General features: G+C 57.3%; 1 protein-coding gene across 1 annotated transcript; it reads right to left on the bottom strand.

Moving 5' to 3' along the window:
- Nucleotides 1–3,704: 3,704 nt before the first annotated feature.
- On the bottom strand, nt 3,705–15,676 carry Mb (myoglobin). The gene is made up of 4 exons (XM_048349456.1): nt 15,625–15,676; nt 11,240–11,342; nt 5,767–5,989; nt 3,705–4,264 (listed from the first exon to the last, which is right to left on the bottom strand). Exons 2-4 carry the CDS (start codon nt 11,332–11,334, stop codon nt 4,118–4,120), a joined length of 465 nt encoding a protein of 154 aa, XP_048205413.1. The 5' UTR covers nt 11,335–11,342; nt 15,625–15,676; the 3' UTR covers nt 3,705–4,117.
- Between the last annotated feature and the right edge of the window lie 9,420 nt (nt 15,677–25,096).

Raw genomic sequence — 25,096 nt, 5'->3', positions numbered from 1 at the left:
AAGGTTCAAAGACAGCCTGGGCAGAAAAGTCCAAGAAACTCTCATCTCCAATTAAACACCAAAAAAACTGGGAATGGAGCTGTGGCTCAAGTAGTAGAGTGCCCGCCATGAGCACAAAAACTCAAGAGATAACGCCCAGGCTCTGAGTTAAAGCTGCAAGACTGGTGTATACACACACACACACACACACTACTCATACAGACATGCATGCACATGTCAATGCATACTCATGACACATATACCTCCGTGCAGTCATGTACAAACACACACATAACGACACATGTAAGCCCGTGTGCACATGGAAATGTGCACACTCATGGTGACGCACACTCCGAGCCTACACTCCTGGACCGTAATAATTCTAGATCACACCACTTAACAGTGTAAGCATGCGGAACTGATCAAGCTGGGAAAGAAGGAAAAGCCTTGCCCAGGATGGCCGGGTGGAGAGTCACGGAGGACAGAGGTCCTCCCACGGAGACCACAGAAGGAGGCCATGGAGGGAGCACGGCAGGGGACATGTATGATGTGCACGTGCACGAGGCAGGCGCGTCGCATTGTGAATGGGTGTGCCCACGTGCACGTGCACCTGCTTGTATGTAACTGTGAGCACAAGTGTGCACGTCTGGGTGTTCATTTGTGCATGTATGGGAGTGCGTGTGTGTGCACATGCATGCACACGAATCATGTGCTTATGCATGTGCCTATGCACATCTGTGTTTAGGCATGATGTTGAGCACATGTATGTTGTATGGGTGTGGTGTGTGTGTGTATGTGTGTGTAAAACGTTTCCATCTGGTAGTTCCCCTGGGGAACCTGCGATATCCTTAGAGGCACAGGGGTTAAAGGCGTGGTCCCCAGGGTGAGCTGTTGGGAGGGAGGGGATGGGGTCCTTGGGGGTGGGGCCTGCTGGGAGTTTTAGGTTAGCAGGAACATGCCTTCCAAGCAGACATGGAATGCTGGATTTTCCCCCTTCCTCCTCCTTTTGGCCCAAAGCTGTCGGGCTCATTGACCATGGCCTGAAGACGCCAGAGCTCTAAAGCAAAATCAACCTCCCAGGGCTTGAACTCGGGGCCTGGGCACTGTCCCTGAGCTCCTTTGCTCGAGGCTAGCGCTCTACTACTTGAGCCACAGCGCCACTTCCGGCTGATTTTTATATATGTGGTGCTGAGGAATCGAACCCAGGGCTTCATGTATACGAGGCGAGCACTCTACCACTAGGCCATATTCTAGCCCACATCCACTTTTTAGTTAGTTGGAGATGAGTCTCACTGGGATTTTTCAGCCCAGGTTGGCTTCGAACAGTGATCCTCAGATCTCAGCCTCCTGAGTAGCTAGGATTATGGGCAGGGGCCCCCAGCTTTCAACCTCTCTCTCTCTCTCTCTCTCTCTCTCTCTCTCTCTCTCTCTCTCTCTCTTCCAGTCCTGGGCTTGGACTCAGGGTCTGAGCACTGTCCCTGGCTTCTTTTTGCTCAAGGCTAGCACTCTACCACTTGAACCACAATGCCACTTCTGGTCATTTTCTATATATGTGGTGCTGGGGAATCGAACCCAGGGCTTCATGTATATGAGGCGAGCACTCTTGCCACTAGGCCATATTCCCAGCCCTCTCTCTCTTTTAACCAACAGATTCTCACTTAGATGTCTGTGACGGTCACAGAAGGTTGATTAACACAAACCCTAACACCCTGCCTAGCTCTGTGACATTAAGCCATCATGATTGGGCCCCGAAGACCTCCCTCACGTTGTCCCTACACCCCCCAAACACCTGGGCACTCAGTTTTATCGGTCTCCAGGCTCCCCGTACCTGGAGTGGGCCTGGTTCCACTCTCCATGGCACCTCAGGGTCCAACGCACAGCAGCCCGTGGTAGAGATTTGTTCTGTGAGGTGTGGGTTCGTCCTGGAGTGGGTGGCGGGATTTCAGGACTCCTCCCCTGTACTGGAAACTCCCTTATGCTTTTGCCCAAATCTTCTCTGCCTCCCCTCCCCCCCTCAGGGCAGAGCAGGCTCTTGGCCTCTTCACTCCATTCTCTGGAAGCTTCTGCAGGGGCGGAGACCCTGTCTGCTTCTTCGTAGCGGTGACCTGCGTCCCGGTGTGGGGCCTGGCAATGCTTACTCAATAAACATTTGCTAAATTAATGAGGAATCAATTCAAGATGGTTTAAAAAAAAATAGTAGCCTCTATCTGCACCCTTCCTCCCCCCAACTTCTTTCTTCCTTTGACCCTCGCCTTCCCAGATAAGCAGGGGTTTCTGTGCCCGAGCCTCAAGGAACGACTTGGCAGTGGAACATGGAGCAAAGTAAGCAGCCTCGCACAGCTTGGTCCCGGGACAGCATTGCGGGGAAGCCGACAGAAAGGTCGAGGGAGCGGAGGGCTGGGAGGAAGTTGCTTTCTGGCTACTTCAGCCTTTTCTGAAAGCCACAGGGGAAGAGGTGGGAGGAGCGAGCTCAAGAGGAGAAAAGCCTTCTGACCATCGGCTCACAGAACACCCCCAAGGGCACCCGCTAGCTCCCCGAACGCCCCGTCCAACAGACGAGGAAAAGGAAAAGGCTGCACGGGTTGCTTGGGACACGCAGAGAACCATCAGTGCAGGACCAAGGAGGACTCTGTGCCTCACATCCCAGCAACCCTCAAGAGCATTTGGGGGTGTGGCACCCCCACCCACCCCACCGTGCCACACATTCAGACCGCCACATCCCCAAATCCTCCCCGGGCACCTCTAGGATCTGTCAAAGCCCGAGGAGACGGAGGAAAACCTCAGGTCAACTGAGATCAATTGAATTACGGCTGCCCAGGTGCCCAGTGCAGGCACAACGGAGGCTCGGCGAGTCGCAGAGGGAGGAAGACGCGGCCACCGGAAGCTGGGCTCCACCACGCACGCTTGCTCAGACGGCGTGGGAGCAACGACAACCCGGCTTTCTCTGCAGCCTTCATTCCTCCCCCCCCACCCCACATACACACACACACACACACACACACACACACACACACACACACACACCCCTCCCTGACAAAAATACCACTTGCCCAGGGCCAAACCTACTTTTTCCGAGCATCCTCCAAGTCTAGAAGCTTCTCTGCCTGACAGCCCTTCAGGTTACTAATTACACAATTGAAATTTCTCTCCAGGACCCAGGTTCTGCCGTCTCGCCTTCCCCTCCCTCTCCTCCTCTTCCCGGTCCTTTCTTCCCTCTTCCCCCTCCCCCCTCCCCTGCCCAGGCCCCTCAGGGATGTGTGTGTGGGGGGGGGTTCCCAAGGTTGGAGTGGAGGGGTACAGATGTGCACTCCAACGCAGGGGCTATAAATAGTCATCCCCGCCCAGCAGACCCGCCCTGTCCCACCCACTTGCTGGCCGCTCTCCTCTGGGTTCCCACAGCCTGGCACTGGGCACTGGGCACTGATCTACACATTGCTAAGGTCATTTGTCCCCACCCAACATGGTGCTCCCTGGGGGCCCAGAAGGAGGCTCCTCCCTCCCGGTCCCAGTTCTCAGTGTGTGTCTCATGCGAGGTGGTGGCCTTAGGAAGCCAGGTCCTGGCCTCTCCCCCCCCACTTTCTACCCTCTCCTCCTCTCCTCCTCCCCTCTCCCTCCCTCCCTCCCTTCCTCCCTCCCAGTGGCCACAGTGGATGGCCACCCTCCCCTCTTCCCCGAGGGGGATGCTTCCCTGGTCTAGGGGACAGAAAGGCCAGGCAGAGACTGAGAAGTTGCAGAGCCATTTATTAAAACCAGGCGAGGCACCCCAACACCTGAGAATGTATCTGCTGCTTCCCAATGGCTGTCCACTCCCCTCTCACTGCCGTGGGCCCCCCCACACTTCCTCTGGTGGGGGGGTGGTCAAGGGGCCAGCTATGCTGGTGAGTGGCTTGGATTGGGGGTGAAAGGTGAGATCAGAAGTGTCCACATTGGGACTTAGGGGACTGGAGAACTGCGTAGAACCCACACCGAGTCAGGGCTACGCACCCCAGGCGGTGACAGGGGGCGGGGTGGGGCCCCTGCCCTCCTCCTCTGCCCACCTCTGCTACGCTAGGTCACTCTGCACACTCTACACGGCTACGAGACGGTCGGTCCCCACCGGCCCTGGGCCTGGGGACACGGAGGGCCAGGGTGGCAGGGCCTAGCCCTGGAACCCCAGCTCCTTGTACTTGGCGGCGATGTCGTTCCGGAACAGCTCCAGAGCCTTGCTCATGGCGCCCTGGGCGTCGGCTCCAAAGTCCCCAGGGTGCTTGCTCTGCAGGACCTGGAGGATGGCTTCTGAGATGAACTGCGGGGGTGGGGGGGGGGAGAGGCGGATGGTCAGTGGGGGGGGGGGGCAAGCTCAGGCCAGCAGTGTGGTCTCCACAGCTCAGCTCCTTCAAACCCCGACACACCGAGACACAGATACCACCACCCTTGCTTTACGGATGGAGAAACCGAGGCATGGCGAAAGGAAGCCATATGCCCAGGCCATGGGGCCCGGAAGGGGTATTTGAACTTGGGGGTGGCTTTGGCACCCGACTCCCACCCCAGCCCCATGCCTTGCTGTCCAGGGTATGAGCCCAACTGCCACTGAGGTGAGGGGGAGATCTGGTGAGATCCGAACCTCCAGCATGGCCTGTGGGAAGGGGTGCTGTAGACCCTGCTTTACCCAGGATTCTCCAGTCAGTGGGACAGGGTCTCTCTCTCTCTCTCTCTCTCTCTCTCCCCCCCCCCCCCCGACAGCGTGCGTGATGCACAGTGATGCAAGCGTTCTAGGCTGACCAGGAGGGTGGGACGGGTCCACAGGTCCCCAGCTCCGAAGCCCAGGACCGCAGCGAACAGCCCGAATGTGAAATGTCACCAGGCTTCTCCACCCTGAATCAGGATCAGGGCCCCAACGGCAGCCCTGGCCGCCACACCGAAGGAGTGACATTTCACAGAGGGGACAGCCAAATGGCTGGCCCGAGGTCACGTAGCAGGTGGACGGCAGGGCAGCGTGGTGCCCAGGGGACTGGGTGAGCCTGTGCCAGGGCTGAGGCGGGGGTGGGGGTGGGGTGAGCACCAATGGTGGTCACACAAGTGTCCTCCTGACTGCACTTTCCTTACTATTAGTGTTGGTGCTGGGGCTTGAACTCGGGGCCTCGAGTTGATACTCAACTTTTTTTTGCTCAAGGCTTGCCCTCTACCACTTGAACCATGCCTCGACACACAGCCTTTGGCTGGTTAATTGGAGATAAGAGTCTCTCAGATCTGTCTGTCTAGGCTAGCCTCCAAGGGTGATCCTCCAGATCCCAGCCTCCAGAACAGCTAGGATTGCAGGTTTGAGCCACCAGTGTGGGGTCAGAGATGGCTATGGAGGCAGACCCTGAAGGCCAGCAGGAGAGGGACATCAACAGCTGGTGCCCGGTGTCCCAGAGCTCAGTCTCTCTACAGAGATATTGGAGTCCACAGAGCAGCCTCCAAACACCCCCAGATTGAGCTCATTACAGACCCCCGGCCACACAGGGGCTCTAGAAAGACAGAGACCTGAGGGAGGATTCTCTGCCACCCTCGTTGTGCCTCTGTTTCCTCATCTGTGCAGCGGGTGGGTAAGGAAAATGGAGAGGATGGGAGTTGTACGCCGGATATCCCGCCCTTTGTCCCCACGAGAACGGAAGACATGAAATCGGCCATGCTGTTTGTGGTCTGGGGGTCCCAGGAGGAGACAAAACAGGGGTTCCATCCACCGACCCGTGAGGAGGCAAGCTGGGACTTGAACCCCAAGTCCCCCGAAGGCCTTCCTGCCCTCTCCTGCCCACGGCCTCCTACCTCCAGGTACGCCATGGGGATCTTGTGCTTTGTGGCGTGCGACTGGGCCAGGGGCTTGATCTCGGCCTCGTGCTGCCCTTTCTTCTTCAGGATGCCGCCCAGGGCAGTGAGCACGGTGGTGCCGTGCTTCTTCAAGTCCTCAGACGCCTTCATCTCATCCTCCGACTTCAGGTTCTTGAACTTGTCGAACTTCTCCAGGGTCTCGGGGTGGCCTTTGAAGAGCCTGGGAGATGGAAGAGGACCAGCGTGAGCTGCGAGGTCGTGCAGCGGGGGTCTGCGGGTGGCCGGACTCGGGGACAGGCCCCGCTTCCCCTCCTTCCAGCTGGGTGACCTTGCACAATTCCCTGCACCTCTCTGGGCCTTGACTTCCTCGTCAGAGAAAGGAAGATAAACTGTCCTTCCCCACGAGTGCACGCTCTGCGCCGTCTGGAGGCAAGGGACATGTCTTCCTGGTCACTGCCTCTGAGGGGCAGAAGGACAAAGGCATCTCCGCCCAGGACCTGGGCTCGCCCCGTTCACTCCACGCTGTCTGGGGAGCGCCTGTAACAGCCCCCAGGCCCCCTGCCGGCCCTGCCCGGGCCTCCCAAACCCCCTCTACTGAGGGTGGGGACCCGCCAGAGCCACAGCCGCGGTGATGAGCCTTCCCCCGGATCAAACACATTGGTTTGTGCCCAGGAGTCAGATTCTGGTGCTCCCCACCCTGGCGGGGGGGGGGGGGGGGGTGGGGCGGGGAACCCCTATGGCCAGATACTGGGTTTCTCTTCATCCAACCTGAAAGCCAGTTCCAGTTACTGAGGGTCATCTATGGGGACGGTCAGCAGGAGGCCCAGGCAGGAGGATGGCCAGCGCGTGAGAAGAGGAACCAAAACCATCGAGTTCTCGTTCTCGGCACAGTTGCTTGCCGGGTCTCCACCGAGCAGGACGCAGGGAGTCGCTTTAGCCCGGAGGCTGAAAGGCTGGGCCTGAGCCCCGGCACACGGGCGACCACAGGACAGGTAGCGGAGGCGGGCGCTCCAGCTCCCTGCTCACGCAGGCAGCTCAGTACCCATGCTGGGACAGGCTGATCTTGCACCCGTGGGTGACCGATGTCATCCCAGAGACCCCCAGGGGAGAGGAGACGAGGCGAATCCGGCCCTCCTTCCACGTGCAGATCTCGCACTCCACGCAGACCGTGCCTCACGCCACCCTCGCTGCTTAGCCCACTTGGCGTGACTCTCCAGTCTGCGGATCCAACTCCCCAGGTAAGCACAGGCACAGGTGCGGCTGCACACGCCTAAGTCCCGCTGCCAGCGATCCTCAGCCCCCTGAGTTGGTACGGCGCTGACTGTGTACGCAAGCCGGGTGGTGGCGTTTCCTACGTAAAATCCTAGCTCTACGGGAGGCTGAGATTGGGAGGCTCTCAATTGAAGGCCGGGCCGAGGCAGAAATGGCCACAAGGCTCCGTAGCAACAGAATGAAGCGGGATATGTAGAGCTGGGAAGGTGACCTAGCGGTAGAGCGCTCGCCTAGCACGCACGAAGCCCTGGGTTCGATTCCTCAGCGCCACATAAACAGAAGAAGCCGGAAGTGGTGCTGTGGCTTAAGTGATAGAGTGCTAGCCTTGAGCAATAAAAGCTCAGGGTCAGCACCCAGGCCCTGAGTTCAAGCCCCAAGACTCATACCAAAAAAAAAAGGGGGGGGTACAAGGATAGAGGACTTGAGTTGAAAAACAACAACAGTACTACTGAAAGAAGGCAAGAAAGGAAGGAAGGAAAAGGGAGGGAGGGAGAAAGGAAGGACAAGAAGGAGGGAGGGAGGGAAGAACGAAGGGATAGAAGAAATGGGTGATGCAGCAGAGTTCATGTGAGCTGGGGAAACTGAGGCACCGAGGGCGCCTGTGACACTGGTATTTAGCCAGGTGGCCTGGCTTCCCACCTACACTGCGGGTGATGCTCAGGCGTGGTCACTGTCACACCAAGACGTTCACGTGCGAACCGAAATGTGCAGCCCCCCAAGTGTAGGCACGCGTGTTGCGCGGCTGCGCGAACACGCCCATTCTCGTGGGAAGAGTCACGTAGGCGGATGTGCGCATGTGCACAGGGCGTTGGGCGAGTGACGGGGTGCCAGGGATGTCCACAGCCGTGACCGGTGTCCCCGAGTCACACCGGGGTCTCGTCCAAAGCCACGTACGTCACTGACAGCTCGTCTCCGCCACTTTCGTCCAAGGGTCCCTGAGCTCCTGACTATTATTATCTGGCGACAATGATCGTTGGATTCGCGCTGACAGATGGGCGATCTGGCAGCCGGGCCGAGGCCCAAGGTCAGGAAGCTGGAAGGAGACAAAGGCACGGGAGGGCCAAGGACCCAAGGCCCAAGGCCGGGGGGGGGGGAATCTTAGCTGCCTGGGGTTTAGGCCCCCTGAGTTCTGGGCCCAGCTCCGGCTTCTTTGTGCTGTGTGACGCTGAAGAAGTCACAGGCCCTTTCTGGGCCTTGACTCACAAATAAATAAACCCAAAGGGCTGAGGAGGAGCCCTGGCGCCTGCTTCACCGAGGGAGCCCGGGCTTGCTGGCCAGCCACCGAGTCCCCAGCCCGGCCGCTGGGACCCGAGTCGCTGGGACAGCAGAGGTGGCACCGCAGCGGGGTGGGGGTGTCTCCAGGTTTTCACCGCTGCTCCAGCCACACATTCAACCCCATGTCCGTGGCACAACAGAGGTGTGGTCAGACACTCAGAGACGGGGGGTCGGGTGGGGGGGTGGGGGGGAACATGTCCCTGCCGTCTCCTGACTGGAGCCCTGAGCACTGACCCAGACCCACAGGAACCCTTTGGGTTCTCCTGGGAAAAGCCCACCCCAGGCAAGTCCCATCGGGCCCTGCCGCAGAACCCCCCCAAGAGCAGAGAGGCGCCATTCACGTGGCCTGCAGTCGAGTCCCCAGCCCCCCGGGCGCGGTGTGGCGATGATGAGTTCATCAAGGTGAACCCTTTGTGCAGGGCCCGGCAGTCAGCAGACGCGCTGACTCCATCCTCCCCTCTTCTCCACCTTTGTCACCCTTGAAGTCATCGTCATCATCACCAGCACCAGGAGCCTGAGGGCTGCCTGGAGCCCACATACATGGCCTGGTTGAAAACCGTGAGGCACAGTTTCCTAATAGGAGAGATTTGTGGCCACCAGCTGCGATTTCAAACTTTCCTGAGCCTTGAAATGTTTAGATCCCACAGAAATGCACACATAAATAAAGCAGAAAACGTCCAGCTAGGCGACAGTGAGGCAGGGGTCCGGGCCCCCCCCATAGTGCCCCTCTGCCCTTCCCTCAAGCCCCTTTTCTGGCAAGCTGGGAGCCATAGCCCTCACCCAGCGTCTGGGCTCTGGAAGCCTGTGTCCGCGGGCTGCCAGCAGGGCTTCAGCAGTTCACTAACCAGCAGTGTCGCAGAACCCTCACTGTTGCTAAAAGGCAGGGCATTGGGGAAATGACCTTGTCAAGGTCATCACAAAGGCCAGGGTCAGCACCTGGATCAGACCTAGAGGTCAGCTCCTAGCCAAGGCACCGGTGACTCACACCTATAACCCTAGCTACTCAGGAGTCTCAGATCTGAGGATCACGGTTTGAAGCCAGCCCAGGCAGGAAAGTCCATGAAGACTCATTTCCAATAAACTACTCAGAAAAAGCTGGAAGTGATACTGTGGTTGAAGTGGTAGAGCACTAGCCTTGAGTACAAAGAGGTGCAGGGACAGTGTCCAGGCCCTGAGTTCAAGCCCCAGAACTGGCAAAAATAAAATAAGAGGTCAGTTCCTGCCTGGAGTTAGCACCAAAGACAGTGGCCCAGAGGGGAAACCCTGGGGGAGAGGACACCCCCCCACACACACAGATTGAGGTGTAACAGGGTATGGCACCCCTTTGAACCTTCTAGAGCCCTCCATCTTGGGTGGGCGTCACAGCCCCACAGGTCCCTGGCTGCTAGAGGCCCCTGGCAGGCCTCTCTGCTCTGCCCCAAGAAGGGAGGGAACATTGCCAAGTCTCCTTCAGGTTGCACAAGTCTCTGCCTTGAGGCAGGCAGGAGCTGCCACCGCAGAGGACCTGCTGCTCCGCCTGCTCCGGGCCCTCCCCGGCCCATAGCAGTCCCAACTGCTGGCCCACAGCACAGAGGACAGACGATGAGCAGCCCAGCACCCCGGGGCCTGCGCATGGGGGATGGCTGGGATCTCAGACGCCTGACAATGCACTGCCTGGCAAGGCCTGCCGAGGCTGTGCCCTGTCTGGGAGCAGATGACAGCTCGGTGGCGTGGGGGGCCTGCCACAGCCCCATGGCCCTCTCACAGGGACGACAGGGGAGAAGGTGGAGGGGGGGGCCATCTAGGATAATAGCCAGACCCCAGGAAGCTGGCTCTCCTTCCTGGATTCTGCATGGAGCCCGGAGAGCTGTGACTCCAGATAACTTGGCCCCCTGTGGCCCCGGGGCAACAGGACTGCAAAGGGACAGGGCCTCCGGGAGTCAGGACGAAGACTGGCTCCGCTCACAAATGAGGAGAAATTTCTTTGCAAATGCGAACTTCAAGGACAAATTGGGGGCAAGCTAGGCTAGGACCGGCTTCCCCAGAGGCAGAACCATGGACCACAACCCAGTAGGTCTTTAATCCGAGTTACCCAGATGTGAGAGAAGGGGCAGGGGAAGAGAGAACCCTGCACCAGCATCCCCTACTCACGGAATTTGGGGTTTGGGGTTGGGGGGGGGTGTGCTATATTCAGAACTCCTCTAGATAAGTTTGGAGGCCACTTTATTCAAGCTTTCAAATTAGAGACATACCCAACACCTCAGGTAGCCAATAGGCCTCTCAGCCCTTTGCTAATTACAGGGCTCAGCATTTGTAAGAGTTAATGAACATTTCTAGAACTCATCGTATGCCAGGAACTGGATCTGCTCCTTCCAAACAGATGTAACGCTCACTTCTACTCTATAATGTAGGAATTAGGATTTATTTTTCTCTCATGCTACAAGAGAAGAAACTGAGAGCCAGAGAGATTGAGAATCTTCCCAAAGGTCACACAGTTGCTTAGAAATAGAGCCAAATCTAGATGCAGAGGGGCCTCACCTTGAAGACCATGTCTTTTTAGCCTGGACATTTATATACTAGTGAGCTTGTGATTTGGGGGAGTCATCTTTCTCTCTGAACCCTCAGTTAATAGGTAAGGTGGCTGGACAAGACCTGGGCTCTCTTCACTCTGACTACCCGCAATTTCAAGATTCATTCTGATGGATCTCAGGCTTGCAGGGTCTGAACCTCAAGTTTCTTCCAGCTGTTGATAGGAGTCTGAGTGGGATCCTTTTCCTTTCCTAAGTCCAATCCTTTATGCTTACAAGCAAAGGAACACAAGAAGTTCAAGAGCCTCCTCTGCCTGGGGCAACTGGTCTACCTGGGGCCAATTTCTACCCTTCAATTGAGTGTCTGTGCTCTCTGGGGTGTAGGTGAGAGGGACCCAGGGATCTCTTCCTTTTACCTGATGAGGACTTCCTGCCCATGGCCAGCCAGATCAGCCTCCACCTTGCCCCAGACGTTCAGCACCAGCTGCCACTCCCCGTCGCTGAGCCCCATGATGGCCTCTGAGGAAGACAAGAAGAGTGATATGGGCTGACTGCTCGGCGTCTGGGCCAGGCAACCAGGGTTTGGAGCTGCCTGGTCCAGAGGGGTTTTTATACCTTCCTGGATGCTGCTTTCAGATCACCTGATGCTGCACGCTCCCCTCCCCTTCTCCTTGTGTCCCCTGCCCTCCCCTTCCCCCAGGCTCTAATCTCTGCCTTTCTCCAGTCCTCATGTGGGCAGCTATTTCAGGACAGGTGCCATTGTGGGACGTAGGACAACTCGGGCCACGGGGGTGGGGTGGGTGGGGGGTGGATCAGGGGACCAAGCCACTGTCTGGATTCTCACAAGCCAAGGGAAAGGACACCGCAGAGCCCAAGGCCAGCAGCCTGAAACTCAACCCTCCCCCTGTCAGCCATCCCAAAGACCTGTCATGTTCTAAGCTTGGGCACAGGCACCCTGCTGGCCAGGACTGTTCTGGCCCCTGGCAGTCTTCTGTCTTACTTCCTGCCTCTGACCCCAGACAAAAGAGATAAGAAGGAGCCTTGCAGCCTTTGGACCTCTGAAATTCCTGCACCTACAAAGTGACCCTCGTGTCTCTGTGCCAGGCATCCACTGGGGTGAAGCCAGTGCTCACCATCTCTGCCTGCCACAGGCCGGGCTTCAGCACTTTACATCTGCCAGCTCCTCTAATCCAGGAGCTGTGTGTGGTGGACACAGACAGTGCCCCCACTTCACTGAGAAGAAGGTGGGGAGTCAAGCCACAGTCCCACAGCATCCTAGGTTTGAACCTAGGATGTCAGGCTTCCAAGGCCATGCTCTTGAAACTTTGCATCTTTGTTTTATTCATCTGTATCTCTTGGGCCCTTACACAGAGCCCTACACTAAACTTGAACTATATAGGGTAAAAGATAGATGGTAGCCTGGTACTGGTACAGGCTTATGCCTGTAATCCTAGCTACTCAGGAGGCTGAGATCTGAGGGTTGTGGTTCAAAGCCATCCTGGGCAAGAAAGTCTGTGAGATTCTTATCCCCGATGAACTACCAGAAAACCAGAAGTGGTGCTGTGGCTCAAGTGGTAAAGTGCTAGCCTTGAGCAGAAAAAGCTCAGGGACAGTGCCCAGGACCTGAGTTCAAGCCTCATGATTGACCAAAAAAATAGATTGATAGATAGATAGATAGATAGATATAGATGGCCTCGCAAGGAAGGCAAGTTGAGAGTGACTGGATTTAGTTTGTATCTATACATACCTCCAAACTACCCATCCATCCATTCATTCATCTATTATCTTTCTTTCCATTCATCCATCATTCATCTACCATCCACCCATCCATCATGTATCCCTCATCTCTCCTTGCCTCCCTCCCTCCAGCTATACCCATCCATCATTACCATCTGTCTATCATCCATCCCGCAAGCATTACAGCATATCCACTGTACGTCAGTCACCATGCTACATGCCGAGGATAACAAAGTAAAATAAAACATTTGTGTTCAAGAAATTTCCCACGTCCTTGGGGAGGTAATTCAGGGGGATGAAAATACAGGGGGGTTTCCTTAGTGCTGTGTTTGAGCTCCGCAGATGCTTCCTTGTCTCTTCACAAGGCGTTTGCATTTATTATTGATTCAGTGCCCCCTGGGAGGCAGATCCTAATTTCAGAGGGCTGAGTACCTACCTGCCTGGCTACCCTGGGTCTGCTCTGGCTGTGTCAACAATGATTGCCCACCCACGTGGCTCTTTTTAGGGACATGCCCCTTCTCCGGTCCTGCTGAAGTGTGAGGCAGGGCCAGCCACATTCGGGGACCACACGATTGTACCCCAAACCTGAGGTCAATTGCAGCTGACCAAGGCTGACACCTGACTAGGGGCAACCAATGGAAAACCTAAACAGCCAATCAGATCACCTCTTCAAACTGGAGCCGGGGGCCCCGGGGGTAAGGATTGGCCAGATAGTGGGAATGTGACATGAAAACAGGTGAAATTCATGGCCAGCTAGCACTGGGCAAGAAGCCTTAGACTTAGCACAGCCCTGACCCCTGCCCACAGGCTTTCTGGCCCCTGGAAGGCTGGCCAATGACCGTGCGAGGATTGCCACAGACTGGCCTTTCCAGAATGACCCTGGTATGTCCTTGCAGGGCATCCGATGCTGGCCAGTGAGTGAGAGGGCCCAAGGGATCTCGGGCTGCCCTTCCTGACACTCATTGCCGAGGTGGGCCAGAGCTCTCAGCCTGCAGGCCACGAGCGTCTGCCCAGCCGTAGCAGCACAAGACGCGCTAGCTAAAGGTCAGGTGGGTTTCTGGAGGACGGATTTCGGGCATGCATTCATTCACTTGTTCCTTTGTTCATTCATTGACTCCACAGCCCTGGACTGAGGACCTGCCCTATGCCAGCATTTGTGGGAAAGGCAAATTCATGGGCCTGCACTTGGCTCCGCTTCTGTGGCTTTGGTCCCCATTCTGGCTACCGGCTGGAGGGTGAGTCCAGGGAGCAGGGGAGAGGGGACAGAAAGAAGGAGGTGCAGCCAGCTGCCCCAGGCTGACCAAGGCTACCTGCGTGCTCCGTGTCTGCCGGGTCACCTCCTCGGCCCCCTGCCAGGATTGGCAGTGCTAGCTCCAGATTTATATCCTCCATGCTGGCTCTCGGGACACAGTGTGCTGTCTGGGCGCCCTCCTGGGGGCCCCCACACTAAACAAGGGGTGAGCTGGGCAGGTCCACTCACGTCTGGAGCCCTCCGCTCGTCTCTGTCTCCAGCCTCTCCAGTTGTCTGAGTGTTTAAAATCTCATCAAACCATTAGCGATGTTCAAGTGTTTAATGGGGCGCTGTCACGGGCTCGGCAGGTGCCCCATTCGCGGGGGAGGCGGGGAGGAGGCGCTCCGGGAGACCTGTGGCTTCGAGCTGATGAGCCTTTGAAGTCCTACCATTTAAGCTAAGGGGGAGTCGCCAACATCTGTGTGTACTTACACATCGCCACAACACGGCGCCTGCCTGGCAGTTGCTATGGAGACCCGGAGTCTCCCTCCCCCCCCCCCCCACTCTCCCCCAGCCCTGTGTGGAGGCTGTTATTCTTGCTGTCGGCCATGGCTGGGCAGGGAGGCTACAGATGGGCCCGAAAAGCCAGGCTGCTTTGGTGTGTGAAACTCCACAGCCTTTCACCCACACGTACACACACACACACACACACACACACACACACACGTTACTTTGACACTGAGGAGGGGAAGCGAGATCCTTCCCATCAGACCCACCCCACCCCCTCCGCGTATCCCAGAATGCTTTTCATCCCCAAAGCTGAGACTTGTGGAATGCAGCCCCAAGTCTTCAAAATTCTCCGGTCTGAGATCCCAGGATGAAAATTCTAGAGTGTCAAGCTTGACAAGCTGTTCATGACTCCAGAAACTTGGGTTGTAGATTCCAGGGTCATGGAGAGCTAGAGATGGAAGCATCTAGAACGGTCGTGCCAATGTGCCTCGAAGCTAAAGAGGCCTTCCATGGTTTCATACCCAGATCCCATTCAACGTCCCTCTCCCTACAGATCACTGTCCAGCAGCTGCTTGAACGCTGCTGGGAACCGTGAGTTCGCCACCCACCGCTGTACGAACTCTGTGACGCGGAGCTAACGGGCACCTTCTCCCCAGGCGCTTGCCTGGGTCTGCGGGCTGACCGGCCAGGACTGACACGCAAGGTATGCCACGGGCCCTCGGAATACACCAGGGCCCCCCCAGCCCCAAAGAGTGAGGCCAGCTGGGGTCTGGTCCCTTGGCTCTCTCAAGCCGTAGCTGATCCCCATAGGGCTGGCTAGCTCCTGCTGCACAGGTGTGGGCCGGACCTGTGTCGCTACCCCCGTCTTCTCCAGGGCCAAGAGTCCAGTCTGGCGGACCTGTGAACTGGGCAGCCCTGTAGGCAGCCAAGCGTACCCCACGGCAAGTCTGGGGGATTTTTCCATAGGACTTCACCGAGGGGGACCAAGGATGTGGGGAAAAAAAAAAAAGAGAGAGAGAAAGAGAACCTTGGCTTCTGAAGCCACAATTGAGGGGCTTCCATCTTCCCTGCCTGTCCCCTGCCTTCCTCAGCAAGGAGCTCCGCCCTCTCCTGTGCCCCGCCCCCGGGCCCGCCCAGCCTCTGCCTCCTGGCTGTCCTCCCTCCTGGGCCAACGCCAGGACTTGGGTGGGGGCTGGGCGTGGAGGTGGCAGGGGCTTCCAGGTCAGGGACCCCCCCCCCCGCCCCAAAGCTTGCTCTAGCCCCCAACTCAAGCCCGCCGCCCACAGCTGCTCCTGTCCAGCCCCTCAGCAGCAGCATACTGACCACGTCTCCCTTCTCCCCAGCTGTCCTCCCGGAGTGCAGCCAGGCAGCCAGGGCTGGGGGCGGGGAGGGGCGTCTTATAGGACAGGGGAGAGGCACAGGGAACTAAAAATACCGTTTCCACGCAGGCTCCTCCTTTCCCTGCAGGCCCAGGGGGCCTTATTAGAGAAGGGCTGGCAGGGACACGAGCCACATGCTCTGCGCAACAGGTGTGGCCTGGAGACGCCAGCCTCCCTCCCTCCCCTTCTCCCACCCCCTCCCAGCCCTGCCGCACCTGTCATCTCCTCCTGGAGGCCCAGCCCACCCCAGGACCCTTCCTCTTCCTCTTTTGGGGGGCCGTGTGCCCTCTTTAGCCGCAGGGCTCTAACGTGGACGTAGCCTTCTTGTCTCCGTGCTTTGGGATACAGCCAGGGGAAATGGCTTCTCCCCATTCGTACTCTGTGAGCACCTCATCCTTTTCTCTGGAATGAACAATTTGTGAGTCCCACCCTACTCAGGAAGAAATGGAGGCACAGGGAGGGCCAGAAAGCCGCCCCAAGTTGTCGCCGGAGTCCGAGCCCAGAGGCCCAGCTCCTTGGATTTCACATGCCAGGCCGCTGACCACTCGCCCCATCATGCCAAATAAAGAGACGAGCGTGGTGAAGGGCAGAGAAAGGAGATTTATTACAGGCACGGGAAGCTGCAGGAGGAGACACAGTGAGCACTTCAGCCCCCCTCCCCACACAGACGTGAGCTTTAAGTTGAACTAGACAAGGAATCTGGGCAGGAGTGAAAGGTCATTATTGGACAGCATGATTGGCGGTGGTGGCTTGTTCATCGTCTCCCGTTCCTTGCTGCTTGGTGGGTGGCCTGTCCCTTTCCGAGAGAGTCCCCTGTAAACGTGCTATGCATCAGAGCTCTCTTCCTGGAACCCAGGGGTATAGAGGCAAAAGGGGGGAGCTGATGGGTTAAGCCTTCCTCTTTCTTTCTTTTAGTTACCTCTTGGGCATTGATAGGCCCACTTGATGAGTTGGTGGTTTTCAGCAAAAGTAGTTGCTAAGCACCTGTTCTAAACTCAACACAGCTAGGAAGTGCCAGGCACCCTGTACCCAAGCACCCTGGCTCCAGATCTATGCCTCATGGCTCAAGAGTGGTCTAATTTGGAGATCCTTCGCCCTCGGCCTCTCATCTCCCGTCAGCACTAGCAAAGGCCAGGCCAATCAGCTCTTCCAAGGTTTATTTTATTGTCTGGATTCCGTCCAGGGCCCTCCCTGGCTTCACGAGGGTAAAGGCCGTGTCCCAGTGGCTGACAATGGAGAGGCTGCTGCCGCCATCTAGTGGTGATACGGAGAAGCGCCGCAGACTCTTGCAGGTCCACCTACCAAGGTTCTTTGTTCTTTCCTTCCTCATCTCTGCCAGCCAGGATCTGGTCTTTCTGGTCTCTCTGGCTCATGGCCCCTTGCTTAGAAGACTGAAGAAGGATTTCTAACTTATTACAAGATGAGGTGGGCGGGATTCTGTTCTCAAGTGTCTGCATGTCAAATGGAGGTGGCAGGCCATGTGGAGCAGAGGTTTGAGCAAAGGTCCGGGAGGGCTAGCAGGCCGGGTTTGGCCTACATGCAGAGGCTATGAGAGCGGGGACAGCTGGGTGGTTGAAAATACAAGGGATTGCAGGAGTCCAGAGCTGAGGTCACAAGCAGCCTGTGCGACATGTGAGACAGTGGATGTGGAGGGAGACCGTGAGGCAAGACAGGATGAGCTGGACAAGCTTGGGGGGTGGGGGTGGGGCTCAGGTCTGACCTTCAGTCCCCCACACACCGCTGTGGCCTGGTGCATGCCAGGCGCCGTGGAGAATCCATCTGTGGGGATCCTGAGTTAGGAAGCCATTCAAGCGCAAGGTGCCAGGCTACCCATGACCCTGGCTACTTAGGAGGCTGGGATCTGAGGATGACAGTATAAGGCCAGCTCAGACAGGAAAGTCCCAGAGATTCTTATCTCCAACTAATGACCAAAAAGCCCATAGTGGAGCTTTAGTTCAAGTGGTAAAGTGCTAGCCTCGAGCAAAAAATAAAAAAATAAAAGCCAAGGGAGAGCCCCTCCTGACACATGAGAAGTTGGTGACACACAGCCTCGCCTCCGGAAGTCAGGGACACATTGACCCTGCTTTCCAGGACTGACCACACCCCACATCTGCATGCCCTCAGCATGGTGCTCCAGCCATCCTCTCATCCGGAGGGGGCGTGTTTGCTCTGCCTTTGCTTTGCTTGTAAGAAACGTGCTCTTTCTCAAGTCTCCTCGGTGTCTGTCCTTGAACTCTTTCTCTGATGAGGTATGGCTTCCACCCACCCATTCATCAATCCATCCATCTGGCCATCCACCCATCTATCATCCATCTGTCCTCCTGTCCATCTGCCCATCCAGCTATTTGTCTATCCAGCTACCCATCCACCTCCCTCCATCCATCCATCTGTCCTTCTCTGTGGTGTTTCAAAATCCAATCATGCGCCACATAAGAACATTCCAGCCAGGCACCGGTGGCTCACACCTGTCATTCTAGCTACTCAGGAGGCTGAGATCTGAGAATCACGGTTCAAAGTCAGTCCAGGCAGGAAAGTCTGTGAGACTTTTATCTCCAATTAACCACCAGAAAACTGGAATAGCACTGTGGCTTAAAGTGGTAGAGCGCTGGCCTTGAGCAAAAAGAGTTCGGAGACAACACTCAGGCCCCAAGTTTTAGCCTAATGACTGACAAAAAGAAGAGGAAGGAGGAGGAGGAAGGAGGAGGAAGTGGAAGAGGAAGAAAGAGGAGGAGGAGGAGGAGGCAGAGGAGATTCCAAGTGTCAATGGTCTGAAGACACAAGAAGCCCCAGAGTTTTCTATGTTTTAACTGTTGCTTCTCTATGATCAAATAGAAAGCAGCATCATGTTACAATGGCTGCCAGGACTGGTGCACAGGTCGGAGGGGCAGTGGCCTCTCCCTAGGGGTGGGCAGCCCTGCGCACTGTGGCGTCCCTACGAGGACTCAGCTGTCTGCGCTGCGGTTCTCAGCAGGTGCCCGGCTCTGGGGCGCCGCGTGCCTGCTCACTGTGGGGAGAGCCTCTGCTCCCGGGAACATTCCCCAGGCTGTCAGTCTTCTGAGGCAAAGTCACACCTCATGTGCACGTGTGCTGGGGTTTGATAAACACACCTGGCTAACCCAAACTGTATGGAGATACGGAACGCTCGCAGGGCGTGCATGGTGATGCACACGTGTAATCTCAGCACTGGGGAGACTGAGGCAGGATTATTGGGAGTCTGAGGCCAGCCTGGGCGACATCCCCAGACCCCATCCACAACACACACCCCTCCCCGCAAGGAAAAAACACACAAAAAATGGGCCTCACACCCCCAGTTCCGACAGGATCCTCAACCCTGGCCCTGCCCACCTTGCACAGACCATCAGAACTGGACTGGGTTTTTTTTGGGGGGGGGGTGGGGATGAAGGTAAGGGGTTGCTGGAACTCAGAGCTTTGTGCTGGCTACCACAGAGCCACAGCCAGCCCCAGAGTTTGTGAGTTTCTTTTATTTTATTTTAGTAAATCATAGATTGGCCTGGGGAAGGCAGACATCAGAGAGCCTGCAGTGGGTATCGCAGCCAGGGTGGGGGTTCGGAGAAGCAGAGGGAGCCACAGACTGATGCAGGGTGGTGCCCGTGACTGGGGCAGGGGGGAGGGAGGCAGGGGCCTGCTGGGCCTAGCAGTCACCAGGGAGGCCCGGAGGTCCTGCCAAGCCCCACCCTGCCTCGCCCCGCCCTGCAAGGCCCCGCCCCCAGGAGGACAGGGCTGGGGGAGTCATCCCACTCCTCCTCCTCCTCCCCTTCTCTCCCCCTCTTCCCTGCCTTCCCTCCCTGTCCCTGCAGGCCAGCCCCCCACCCCCTCAGAGAGCTCTAGCCCCAGGATGTACCTCACCCCTCCTTCTGCCTGGCCCCCCAAAACGCCCAAACCAGGTCTTTCAAGGGCCCGTAGGTAGGTATGTGTGTGTGTGTGTGTGTGTGTGTGTGTGTGTGTAGCATTGTGATATGCGTGTGTACATGTATGGTATGTGTCTGTGTGGTGTGTACGCATGCGTTCCTGTTTTCCCATCAGCACGGCTTGATCTGGGGAGCTCATTCCTTTAATCTAAGAGAAAAATGTGTCCCCCTGGGCTGGCAGACTCACGTTACGCATGTAAACAACAGCATGTGTCTAGCTGGCCATTTGGAGGAAACTCAGTTTACCCTATCCAGCACAAGACTGGAAGCCTGAGCTGGACTGGCAGCCATGGGGGCTGTAAGTGGAAGTGGGGGGGTGTTAGGGAGAGGGAAAGGATGGGGGGGGCTTATGGGGGGGAGGGGAGCCGGGAGGAGGAGCAGAGGGAGGCTTTGGGAGGAGGGTGGAGGCTTAGTAGTTCTTAGTATTTCGCAGGGGCTCAGTAGTTGTTAGAGTGGTGGCAGCCAGGCGCTGGTGGCTCAGGCCTGGAATCCTAGCTACTCAGGAGGCTGAGATCTGAGGACCCTGGTTTGAAGCCAGCCTGAGCAGAAAGGTCTGTGAGGCTCTCGTCTCCAATTCACACCAACAAAGCCAGAAGTGGAGCCGTGGCTCAAGTGGTGGAGAGCGCTGGTCTTGAACAAAAAAGCTCAGGGACGGCGCCCGAGCCCTGAGTTCAAGTTCTAGCGCCGGCACACACGCGCGCCGAGGCGGGGTGGAGGGGGCTAGCTCAGGCTGGATCCTGTGCTCTACGAGGTGGCTTGGGGACTCCGGGTGCCCAGGTTCGCTGTCTCGGCTCGGCCTGGCACCCTGCCCGGCTGTGTCCAGGAGGCAGGGACTGGGCTGAATGTGGATGGACAAGATGGGGGTTCCGTGAGAAGCCTTAGGGGCCTCACCGAACGCTGTGCCTCCGCCTGCTCCCAGCTACCCGGTCCTCTAGCGGGGTGCAGACAAGGGCAGCAATCAGGACTGGGTGACAAAGCAGTGCATGACCCCGGGTCACATCTTGGATCTTGGAAGATGGGGAGAGGAGCAGGTGGAAGGCCCGGGGGGAGGGGGGGTGCTGATCACACTGGAAAACCAAGGAAGCTCTTCAGAGCACGGGGGGGGGGGGGGGTGGCGCGGGGGAAGCAGGGGTGCCAATGGAACATGCCGGAAGCCCTCCAAGGACCTGCTTGGCTGGGGTCAGAGGGTTGGTGAAGTGGTGGAGGATGAAGTGGAAATCAGGCTGACTAGACGGGGAGGGGTTGGGGTGGCTCTTGGGCAGGCTGAGGGGTTGCGTGGGGGTGGGGGAGGGGGTTGGGTGGCTCTTGGGCAGGCCGAGGGAGGGACTGCGTGGGGGTGGGGGTGGGGGAGGGGGTGGGGGTGGCTCTTGGGCAGGCCGAGGGAGGGGCTCTGCCATGACTCACCCTGGTCCGTTAAAATGAATCACAGCAAAGCCAAAAGCGTGGTGTGAGCTGCAGGGCCGCCAGCCCCCCCCCCCCGCCCCCCAGGGAAAGCTGTCTTCCTGCCTTGGGGAGGGGGTACTCGGGATGGGAAGCGGGGGAAGGGCTCTGTGCTACCCCAGGAGCCCCGGAGCAGGGCTGTTGGGCAGCGCCCAATCCTCTGACCTCAGCCACAGGCTGGTAGGAGCCCGGCCTGGGTGCCCGCGGAGCCCAAGATGAGCCCCAGGCCGAGGCCGAGCCGCCCCTGGCTCCCGGGACCCTTGGCTTTGCCTTGGCCACCAGAGCGCGGTTGGAACGCTGGGTGATGATTCAGAGGTTTGAAATCCCTCCCACCAATCCTCTCCATTTCCCCAGCCCGCCACGCACCCGGGCGCCTGCCCAAGGCTCTGGGGCCTGGAAAGGGAGGGCTGGACACAGAAGCCTTCCTGCAGATCCTCGGGGGTGGGGGGGGCTGGGAGGAGGGAAGAGAGGGAAGGAGAGAGGGAGGTGGACTCCTGCAGGGCCCCTCATCCCTCAGCTGCTGGGTGAGCTGAGGTGGAGGGCAGGGGTCAGCCTGGTGGGCGCCCCGGGTTCTCAGGACACTGGGGCCACCCCCCTTTGTGCAGGCCCATCACACCCAGCTCCCCATTGGGGCTTGTGGCTGGGTCTCAGCTCACAACCCTTCACGCCAACCCTGGAGGCCGGTGCTCCGGTCCCCATTTTACTGAGGAGGAACCGAGCCCCGCAGAGCACTGTCTTACCTTTAGGGGACCGGCCCCACCCCCCCACCCTCGCTGTGCAGATAACGGGTAATATGGAGAGAGGCGTGGGCACGACAGTCTTGGGGTTGTCATGGGGGACTAAATGACAGAGACAGGTGCTTCCCTCTCCCAGGTTTCAGCCTTGTAGGGTCACCTCCCTGAGTGGCCCCTCCAGCCAGCAGCTCCACAATTTGGCCAGCAGAAAGGGGAGGGGAGGGAAGGGAGAGGGTCCATCTAGGGAAGAGGTCCACCCTGCTCACACGCTATTGGTTAGAACTGGGTCACATGGTCCAAATAGCTGCAAGGGAAGCTGGGAAATAGTCCTCAGCTATGTGGCCCCAGCAGCTGTAGGGGGATGGGGATGCCTCCGGAGAAAGGCCCCAGCTCTTCCTGCTGGTCCCCCAGGGACTGGGTATACTCATGCCTGATCTAGAAAGTTCTTTGCATGGCATTAGGAGGAGGTGGAATTGTGGATTGGCTGGTGGCTTGGGACTTGTGAGCTCAGAGCACAGGGACTTAGCAACCAGACTGTGAACTCCGGCAGCCCCAGGTCTCTGAAGAGAGGCCAGGCAGACCTACTCCTCAACAGACAGGAAAACCCTTCAGGCCTCAGAGCAAACCTGACCCCCCGGAGCACAGAGCCAGGGAATGGTGCTCCTCCGTACCTCTAGCACCACCGTCTTGGAGAGAGGGAAACTGAATGACAGAGAACATACCAGAAAAAAAAACTACAGCACCACCAGATGGTTCATCTTAGTCCCTCCCCCTCCCTCCCAGCAGTGAGGGATAAACAAGGGGCAACATGGAGTAGCTGTCACTTTAATCATCTGGAGCCAGATTATCTGACTTTGAATTTCTTTTCCACTGCTTGTTTGCTGTGTGTTTGAGGAGGTTCCTTAGCCTCTCTGTGCTTTCCTTTTTTTTTTTTTTTTTTTTTTTTTTTTGCCAGTCCTGAGGGCCTGAGCACTGTCCCTGGGTTTCTTTTTGCTCAAGGCTAGCACTCTGCCACTTGAGCCACAGCGCCACTTCTGGCCATTTTCTGTATATGCGGTACTGGGGAATCGAACCCAAGGCTTCATGTATACAAGGCAAACATTCTTGCCACTAGGCCATATTCCCACTAGGGGTCCACTAGGGGTCTCCTGGACGTGTGTGTGTGTGTGTGTGTGTGTGTGTGTGTGTGTGTCAGTACTGGGGCATGAACTCAGGGCCTGGGCGCTGTCCCTTAGCACTCTCCCACTTGAGCCACAGCTCCATTTCTGGCTTTTTGCTGGTTAAATTGGAGATAAGAGTCTCTCAGACTTTCCTGCCCCAGGCTGGCTTTGAACCACGATCCTCAGAACTCAGCCTCCTGAGTAGCCGCAGTTCCAGAGCCGTGGACACCTCGCTGCGCTGAGGCTTTGGCCCTGAAACTTCAGCTCCACAAACCTCTGGGTCTGTGCAACTCTGAGCTGAGTTTCCGTCTCTTTCTACTGAAGGATTCCAGCTCCTCTCCCTTCCCCATAAGCGCCCCCCCCCCAAGCAGGAAGCTCCCTCCCTCCCTGTCCCCCCCCACCAGCCACTGTGTTGGCCTCTCACACATTAGCCCAGTACACATGGCTGCCTCGATTTTACTTCTGTCTGTACACACCATAGCCAAGAGCACACTTGTGCACACTGACACGCCCTCCCGTTGCGGGTGCAAGGTCACAGAAGGAAGAAACTCTCCTCACTCCATGCTCCCAGGAAAAAGCTGAGCTGTGATTCAAATCCAGGCTTGTCCAATCCCCACGACCGTGTTGGGGGCCCCCACATCTGGATCAGGGGGCTGAGGACACAGCCCAGACTAGAAAAAGAGCAAAGTTCTTGGAACCCATCCAACATTCAAGAGCAAAGGGGAGAGCTCCAGCCGGTGCCTCCCTCCGTCTTCCTCCTGCTCACTTCCTGCAATGCGCTCTCCAAAACACCTGCGCAGTGCGGGCACCTGTGCCCATCTTCAGGGGAAAGCAGAGGCTCTGATGGCCTGCCTCAACCTCCCCTGTCAGTGTGATGCGCATCTGCAATGGCGGCTGGGAGCCACGTTTCCCTTTTCCCTCCACCCCCTGGGCCAGGCCTGCATCCAGGAGCCCCTTTGTGGATCTCTGCAGTCCCCCCCATAAGACATTAAGACCCAGTGGGACTCCCATCCTGTGTCCTGCCTCAGGGGGTGATGGGAATTCTCTGGAAGTGGCCCAGTCAGGGCTGACATTACACCTGCCTGGCTGTGTGCCCCATGGTTCCTTCCCTGAGGCTTGAGTTTCCCGGAAACTGCCCTTCCACCCCAGCCCTGCCATCTGGGCTCTATCTATGGATGTCTCCCGTCGAGTTGAACCCGCACCCACACCGCGCTGCTGTCAGTTTCGAAACTCACCCACAAGCTGCACAGGGTTAGAGGCCGAGAGTTCAAGTTGCTCAGTGTCCTCTCTGAGCCCCGGGAAACCCCCAAGCCACATTCAAGCTTGTTTGCTGCCCAGGGCATCATAGCAAATGACCACAGCCTGGGAGCTGAGGACTGATTCACTGCTCACAGCTCACCAGGAGGAGCAGGGCTGCTATCCTGTGGGGGGTGGGAAGGAGAATCTTCAGGGTCCTTTCTTGGTTTCTGGTGGCTGCTAGTGGTCCTTGACCTGCAAGGACATTACTTTATATACACACTCACCCCACTTTCTCTTATCCCCACATCATTTCCTTTTCAGTCTCTCTCTGCCTCTCTGTCTCCCTCTCCCTCCCCCGCCCCTCTCTCCAGTATTGGGGGCTTGAGCTTGAACTCAGGTCCTGGGTGCTATCCCTTAGCTGTTTTGCTCAAGGCTGGTGCTCTACCACCGGAGTCACACTTCTACTTCTGGACTTTTGGTGTTTAATTGAGGATAAGAGTCTCACAGATTTTCCTGCCTGGGCTGGCTTTGAAATTACAGGCATGAGTCACTGATACCCAGCACGTTTTCTGTCTCTGTTTTGTGGTGGTGGTTGTTGTTGGCTAAGAGGCTTGAACTCAGGGCCTGGGTGCTCTCTCCGAACTCTTTTGTCAAGGCTAATGGTCTAAAGTGAGCCACAGCTTCACGTCCAGTTTTCTGGTGGTTGATTGGAGATGAGCGTCTCACAGACTTTCCTGCTTTGAACCACTATCCTCAGATCTCCGCCTTCCGGGTAGCTAGGATTGCAGCCGTTGGATTTCTGGCTGACCTAAATCTAGGTTGATTTCCTCTCAAAAATTTTAAGGCCCCTCCAGACCGGCTACGGTTCTTGGCCTGGGAAATTGCTCAGTGAGAAACCATCAGGAGTTTGGCTG

This window comes from Perognathus longimembris, chromosome 1 (genome assembly GCF_023159225.1).
Source record: "Perognathus longimembris pacificus isolate PPM17 chromosome 1, ASM2315922v1, whole genome shotgun sequence".
In the NCBI taxonomy this organism is placed as follows: Eukaryota; Metazoa; Chordata; class Mammalia; order Rodentia; family Heteromyidae; genus Perognathus; species Perognathus longimembris.
Note: the sequence above shows the minus strand (reverse complement) of the source record. Positions and strands in the feature narration are given on the sequence as shown.

Excerpts from the sequence above, each read along its gene's own strand:
- Mb (XM_048349456.1), bottom strand. The coding sequence starts at position 11,334 with ATGGGGCTCAGCGACGGGGAGTGGCAGCTGGTGCTGAACGTCTGGGGC. Across the intron at positions 5,990-11,239 it reads GGGCAGGAAGTCCTCATCAG|GCTCTTCAAAGGCCACCCCG; the intron begins GTAAAAGGAAGA and ends TCCATCTCCCAG. Across the intron at positions 4,265-5,766 it reads TCCCCATGGCGTACCTGGAG|TTCATCTCAGAAGCCATCCT; the intron begins GTAGGAGGCCGT and ends CCACCCCCGCAG.